Below are 7,894 nucleotides of genomic sequence, written 5' to 3'. Positions count from 1 at the left end.
TCTTAGTCCAATTGTTACATGAACTTTTTTCAATCGTTTTACTCACGTTGTGGTCTCTCTCGGAAAATCGCTGTCTTCTCCTCTTACATAAAGAGCAGAATTGACGCAGTTGTTATTCCCAGGCTTGTCGTATGTGAGCCCGTGTCTGTGTCTCTAGACCGGCTCCCTGCTGCTCGTCCCGCGCTTAAAAAGTGGCCTGACTAGGGCTATATTTCACACTATATTTCCTGACCTGAATGATTTCCCCAGTCTGGCCCTGGTTAAAAGCCTCCAATGCTTATTAGTGTGTGTGCGTTTGAACGTTTGCATGTTTCAACCATACATTTCCATTTATAAAAAAAAATTAAATAAAAAATCAGGTTTTTTCTTTTTTTTACCCCGACCCCACGATGTTGGGGGCGGTGACAGTTTTTTTTTGCTTCACGTCCGTTCCCTGGTGGTGTGTGGGATGCGCGTCCGAGTAGTCGCGGGCCCTTCTAAACAAAGGTAGGTCCCACGGTCTGCTCACCCTGTGCGTTTGAGGTACTCTTCCCTCTTCGCACAGTTGGGTCCGGTCTCCTTCCCGTCCCTCACTAAGGGCCTTTTCTCACTCACCCTATTCGTTTCTATTTCGTTCCGTTCTGCCCGTTTCGAGATCTGATTCGAACCCCCCCTCTCCCCCCTCTAGTTTGTGTACACACTTCAGTCTGGATGCGCTCTGGGTTTTGTTTACGGTTTGCGTTTTGAGCTTGTAAGCTTGCCGTAGTCGATGATGTCACGCTCGAAATGTAAACACAGGAAGTGTGTTAACACGGAGACTGGAGAATGGATGTTGATATAAAGAACAAATAACTAATAAATATGAAGTTATATTTGAACCTCTGTTGTCAAGCCTTGTCAATATAACCCACCCCCCTTTTCTCACGAATGGAACTCTGTTGTAGAGTCCGCTTTTGATCGTTTTGCAGGGTTAACAATAACGCTAAGCTAACGGCTAACGCTAACGTTACTACATGCAACATACTAGTAACATTGCTCGCGTCGATTATATTGAATGTCATTGATCTACTGGTCGACCGAAAATGTAAACGGGAATGTCTTAACACGACTGCGGACTCTGGATGTTGATATAAAATGAACAAATTGCCAATAAATATGAAGTTATATTTGAACCTCTGTTGTCAAGCCATGTCAATATAACCCACCCCATTTTATCACGAATGGATGGTGTTGTAGAGTCCGCTTTTGAGCGTTTTGAGCGATCTACTGGTCGACCACGGCCGACTGGTTGGGCACCACTGGTCTAATAGAAATAAATGCATTCGAACAATGTATAGACATAGCAATGGCAAACAAAATGTATGACGTTATGTCAGCACCAGGCGCCACGCCCGTGAAAAGGTACAAGCTCGCAAAGCCACACCCCCCGTTCTCCCGGGACCAACCCCGAGACCACCTCTGCCAGCTGATCCCGTTCAGCGGGGGGTGAAACGATTCAGCGCCGTCTCGCACCCCAAAAGGGGTGAGTGAGAACACTGCCCCCCGTGCTCCGGGACGGTGATTCGATACAAAAGGCTGAGTGTGAAAGCCCCCTAAGGGGGACGGGGGGGCCCGGATCCTCCCCGGTATTCTGATGGTTGTAGGGGACCTCATCGGGTACATCTGTCGAGCTTCCGCTCTGCTCAGCTTGTGTTCCAATAGAGCAGAGCGTAAGCTATAACTAAATATAATGAAGGTTATCCTATAACCCTAGTTATATGTGTAATAGCGAGCGTTCTGCTCTGACTCACTGAGGACCCCCAGGTCTTCCGTTTCGGCGGTGAAAGACTGGGGAAGGAGCTGATAGTATGGCCATGACCCCGCTTATATAGGAGCGGATGTGGGAGTGGTCAGGCAGGTGCGTACACGTGGTGAGTTTTCATGATAGAATATGATTAAAGGGATAATTCCAATAGAGCAGTGCGCTCGCTATTACTCATATAACTAGGGTTATAGGATAACCTTCGTTATCTTCCTTTGCTAGTATGTCTTTGTTATTAGGTGGTGGATGAATGTATTAGTTATGTATTAGTAATACAATTCCATTTGATTCACTCAAAACATATAGACATCTGTGCTCCCTGTGCCGCTGGCTGTCGCTTGAGCAGATTGCTTGCCTTGTCTGTTGTCTCTATTAGCTATGTTCAGCCTGGCTGGGGCTAGCCATGGTCTAGCTTGGTATGGTTGGGTTTGTGTCTCCATTAGCTATGTTCAGCCTGGCTGGGGCGAGCCATGGTCTAGCATGGTATGGTATGGTTGGGTTTGTGTCTCCATTAGCTATGTTCAGCCTGGCTGGGGCGAGCCATGGTCTAGCATGGTATGGTATGGTTGGGGTTGTGTCTCCATTAGCTATGTTCAGCCTGGTTGGGGCTAACCATGGTTTAGCATGGTATGGTATGGTTGGGTTTGTGTTTCCACTATGTTCAGCCTGGCTGGGGCTAGCCATGGTCTAGCTTGGTATGGTTGGGTTTGTGTCTCCATTAGCTATGTGCAGCCTGGCTGGGGCTAGCCATGGTCTAGCATGGTATGGTTGGGTTTGTGTCTGGATTAGCTATGTTCAGCCTGGTTGGGTCTATCCATGGTCTAGCATGGTATGGTATGGTTGGGTTTGTGTCTACATTAGCTATGTGCAGCCTGGCTGGGGCTAGCATGGTCTAGCATGGTATGGTTGGGTTTGTGTCTCCATTAGCTATGTTCAGCCTGGTTGGGGCTAGCCATGGTCTAGCATGGTAGGGTTTGTGTCTCCATTGCATTTCTTGTAAACTCTCCAGTTGCTAGGCAACCTTTCAAAAGTCACACCACCAACTGTGGTACACGAGCTAAACCATGATGATACAACAGTCCCAGCTGGCTTTGACTCAGGTTGTGAAAGGTGTCTGTCTCAGCCAGGGTCCAGCCAGGTTTGGCCAGTTTCTAAAGACAATGGAGACGCTAGCTTTGTGCCAGACAGGCCACAGCACGGCTAAACCCTGGCTAGTGGAGACGAGGCCACAACATGGCTAAACCCTGGCTAGTGGAGACAAGGCCACAGCACAGCTAAACCCTGGCTAGTGGAGACAAGGCCACAGCACTATTTCTTTTAGAAACATCCCTCAGCCAGTTATCTTAAAATTATTCAAATAAATTACATAAATTAACATTGCATCAAACACACAAGTGGCCTGGTTTTCACTGCTACTTGGCAAAGTTAATGCAACGATTGTGGAACAATTAGAATTTTCAACCAGATGTTTAACCCTGGAAGTGACATATTAAACCTACACAACAACAGGAGCACAGGATAATCCAGAAATGGATCCTACACGACAATAGGAGCATAAAACCCAGAAAAGGATCCGGATCCAACATGTGTATTAAATAAACCGACCTGAAACTAGTTTCACAACAGTTGCAAGACTGGTTGTGGACAGTGAAAACGCAGCCTTTTTTTCTGAGTAGACCACTTCACATGCTTTATTTCACCATCCAAAAATAATTAAAAACATCTTGATTTATTATACATGTACAAAAAAGTACAGAATATCTTTCTCGTAAAAAAAACCATGAAAAGTCGGTCTGCTTCCATTTCTCTTTTCTTTCTTTTTTTTTGTTTTGTAGAAACCCTTCGCTAAAAAAAGAAATCAACAAACAACGTAAACAGAACTCTGGCGTGTGGGAGATGTGAGTCGTTTAGTGAAAGAGGGAGATATCCACAGGAATTAACAGACAGATGGGGAGACAGAACTGAGCATGTGGGCAGGGGAGAAAAAAAACGATATTTAACCACATTAGTCACACGCTTTTTTATCTACAAAGACACGTTCGTATGCATTTACATCCACAGGACGTCTGTTAATTAAGAAGAACAGTCGCGCTGCCATGACAACAAGACAACAATCAAGTCAATTTCACTAGAAGCACCGAAGGTTCTCCAGGAATTAGTGGCAATAATTACAGTATGACAGAGATAGCCTCCCCGTCAAAAACACCAACAGCTGGAACTCGTTCAGTTGACAAATAGCACCGTTGACACATTTGTATTCTTCCCCCAATAGGTCAAATCTTCATGTAAAATGTACCCTTGTGTTTAAGAAAAAAAACAAACGACTTCTTTTATGAGGTAGCCATATAAAAATATATAATTTTTTTGCCTTCGCTCTGGTCGGTCTCTTATCTTATGAGAAACGTGTGGTGGTTTCAGAACAAGAAGACACTTCACCGGCGTTTTTACAATTTATTTAACACCAGAACATGGTACATATCACTCGCTGTTGTTTTTCAATGTCCTTCCGCAGTGTAAAAAAAAAAAAATACGGCAAAAGTCACCTGTGTGTCATTGTTGTTTTGGTTGTTTTCTTTTTCAAACTCCAAGGGGGAAATTTTTTTTACACAAGTATATATATTATTTTCTTGTTGCCACGGGAAACAAAAGAATTCTTTCTAAATGTCCTTGTTGTTGTAGTCATTGTCGTTGGTTTCAGTTTGAAGTAGCAGTCCTCCAAAAATAAAAATAAAAATGTGCTCTTCTTCTCACGACTGGGAGAAAAAAACCACAAGCACCATCTTCAGTAGAGTCGTTTTGTTTGTTCTTTCTTCTTTTAAAGCTTGTGAACCAATGGCTGCCGAATGAGTTTTGAATGCATAGGAAAAAAAGGAGATGACTGCTAGAGAAAAGATCAACAATTTTTAAAAGTCCAGATTTCTTTCATTTTTTTTCTTTTTTTACAAGAAGCAGACTGGGCCAACTTCGACGCCAAACTCTTGATCGGGTGCACCAACATCCATAGGAGCAATGTCAATGATGGGTAGGCGAGATGTTTTAGATGTCGTGTAATCGATGACTGTCTTGCCCCATGCTCCTGTGTGCGTCTGCGGGGGGGAACCAGAGAGAAACACACAATAAGTAAACAACGAAACCCACAGTCGGTAAACAAGCATAAAACAACAAGGTAAACAACTCGGCTAAAATGACCCAGCGTGAGACCGTGATCGAGTGGCAGTCGAGTCATGCGCAGTCGGATTGCAATCGCCCGTAGGTTCCCTACCCAAGACGGGTTTAATACTCCTTTCCTGTCTTCGTTCAAGTCTTCCCATTGGCCCTGAACGCTCTAGTTTTTTATTCTATATACGTCTTGTCCACCATTCTATACGCTAGTTACTACAATAGTAGGTTTTAAACAAAATCCCTGAGAAAAACAAGCTAGCATTTCAGAACGCAAGACTTGGATAAAGGGACGTTTGAAATGACTGCAATGATATGTACTGTATCATCTCCTTCATGCTCCTTCCTGATACCGAGAGACTAAAGAGAGACTAAAGAGAGAGAGAGAAAGAGACGCTCACCGTGCAACCATCCTCGGCGACGTTGTATGTGAAGCGGCTGTTGCCCTCGGCTCTGATCTCGATGTCGTTGGATCCCTGGAGCTGCAGGGCCTTCTTCAGGTTGCCGGTGGCGGCGTCCATGTAGGCGATGCTGTTCTTGCAGTGGTATGTGACGTTCTGGGACGCCTGGTTGGACATCAAGCGCATGAAGGTCATCTGGATGTTGACATCCTCGACGTCGGATCCCTCGGAGCCATACTGGAACTGGACGGGGGAGAGAGAGAGAGAGAGAAGTGTGAGTTTTCCAAATTCCAAAAAGATATTGCACCCGAAAGGGTTAACACAGGTCTTAATACTGAGCAGAGTCGGGGTTCAATTATGATTTTTTTTTTAAACGTTCTAATATTGAAAAACCTTTGGCTTGAGAAAGCTGTCCTATCCAAACCTAATTAATAACACAGTTGAAAACAAACGCTTTATCGCTAGCAAATGTCCTGCAGTTTATTTTTATATTATTATATAGATATATATAATAATATATATATCTATCAAATATATATATAAATATATATATATAATATATATTATTATATATTATATATTATATTATTATATAATAAACTTTATATTTAATCAACCACAGTTGGCAAGTGGAGTTTTTCAAAAACAAGTGGCGTTCGATCCTCACCTGGAAGCCACCGGTCATGGACTCGCTGAACCAAACGTGCTTCTTCTCTCTGATGTTCTTGCTGAGGTACCAGTTCTTCATGGGGATGCTAGAGGTGGATGGGTAGAGGCAGGTGGCGCCGGTCTCCATGTCGCAGTGGACCTGGACGGCATCCAGAGCAGATCCCTGGTTGGGATCCACCCAGTACATACCTGTGTGTGTGAGAGGAGCAGAGTGAGGATTATTGAAAAGATTGCTTTCGAGCAACACTGTACTTATTGTACTTATTTTATGCCTATTCTTATGTCTGCACTTTCTACATTGCACTACTTTTATTGTCTCTTTATACCAATCTTATGTCTGCACTTTATGCATTGCTTTTATTCTGTCAACTGTATGCTAATTGTATGCCTATGTTCATTTTATGCTAGTTGCTGTGAAGCACTTTGAACTGCAATCCATGTATGAAAGGTGCTATATAAATAAAGTTATTATTATTATTATTATTATTATTATTATTATTATTATTATTATTATGATGACTCACCGCTCTTCATTTCGGGGTGGCACATTCTGATGTCACGGCACATGCGGGCGGGGTTCATCTTTGTGCCTTCGGGGCTCTGGATGTTCTCCACCTTCTGGGTGAGGGTCTTGAGGGTTCCGTCGACCTCCATGTCGCGATCGCGCATCGCGTTGGGGTCGTCAGCGCGGTAGTGGCCTCCACGGAAGGGATCGGGTGCCTTCTCCTGGATGGGCTGGCTGACGAAGTCGAATCCGCTACCGGGGGCTCCTGGGGGGCCGGGGGGTCCGGGAAGACCGGGAGCACCCTAAGTAGAGAGAGAGAGAGAAATACAGCAAGGTTTATATTGTCTTCAGAAATACAGCACGGTTTATATTGTCTTCAGAAATACAGCAAGGTTTATATTGTGCTCAGAGAGACAACAAGGTTTATATTGTGCTCAGAGAGACAACAAGGTTTATATTGTGCTCAGAGAGACAACAAGGTTTATATTGTGCTCAGAGAGACAACAAGGTTTATATTGTGCTCAGAGAGACAACAAGGTTTATATTGTGCTCAGAGACAACAAGGTTTATATTGTCTTCAGAGTCAGTGCATGTGCACATATGTGGGTATATTTGTGCTGTATTTACTTAATATAAGCTATGTGTGTACATGTGTTTAACAAAGGAAGTCATGACTGGAACGTACAGCAGGTCCAATCTCTCCGTTGCGACCACGAGGTCCAGGGGGTCCAATGGGTCCGGGCAGACCGTTCATGCCATCCTTACCGGCAGAACCGCTTGATCCAGAGGGTCCCTGTGAAGCACATATCATCACTTTACTATGAGAAAACACCAATTCAGTTGAAACTTAAGTTCAGTCGTTCAATGTCAGATCAATTATAAATGGTGTTAAATATGGGATCTAGCACGATTGATGTATGTGGAATCAAATGGAAATGTAGTGGAATAACAGATACATCTAGTGGAATAAGAGGTAAAGGTAGTGGAATAACAGATAGATGTAGTGGAATAACAAATACATGTAGAGGAATAACAGATGAAAGTGTGTCCCCTTAAAATCGTAATACTAAACGTGTAATATGTACGCAGTTACTCTAGACACCTGTAGCGATGTCACGGATTGATAAAAAAAAAAGCAACTGCTATACTTACTCTGGGTCCAGCGGGGCCAGAAACACCAGCGGGTCCTTGCTCTCCAGAGGTACCCTGTAGCAGAGAACACAGAACGTTAAACAGGACGTCAGACGTTACAGAGAACACAGATTGTCGGACACTACAGCGCAGACAGATGTAGTAGTTAATGATCAGATAACAGAGAAAGACATGGCTCAGCGGAGTAAGCGGCATCAACTATACCCCAACTAAGGAACCTGTTGAGAA

At 43.9% G+C, this 7,894-nt stretch overlaps 1 protein-coding gene across 1 annotated transcript in view; it reads right to left on the bottom strand.

Annotated features, from left to right (window-relative positions):
• Nucleotides 1-4,217: 4,217 nt before the first annotated feature.
• col1a1b (collagen, type I, alpha 1b) overlaps nt 4,218-7,894 on the bottom strand; it is a 39,070-nt gene continuing 35,393 nt past the window's right edge. The window contains exons 46-51 of the mRNA XM_084330860.1: nt 7,667-7,720; nt 7,200-7,307; nt 6,534-6,816; nt 6,008-6,198; nt 5,341-5,583; nt 4,218-4,866 (exon numbers count right to left, since the gene is read on the bottom strand). Of these exons, the coding sequence (XP_084186986.1) occupies nt 4,720-4,866; nt 5,341-5,583; nt 6,008-6,198; nt 6,534-6,816; nt 7,200-7,307; nt 7,667-7,720 (1,026 nt within the window). The 3' untranslated portion in view covers nt 4,218-4,719. The remainder of the gene's footprint in view (nt 4,867-5,340; nt 5,584-6,007; nt 6,199-6,533; nt 6,817-7,199; nt 7,308-7,666; nt 7,721-7,894) is intronic.

This window comes from Notolepis coatsorum (assembly GCF_963971535.1).
Source record: "Notolepis coatsorum genome assembly, chromosome: 15".
NCBI classification, from domain to species: domain Eukaryota; kingdom Metazoa; phylum Chordata; class Actinopteri; order Aulopiformes; family Paralepididae; genus Notolepis; species Notolepis coatsorum.
The sequence above is the reverse complement of the archived record's forward strand: the minus strand, read 5'-3'. Positions and strand labels throughout refer to the sequence as shown.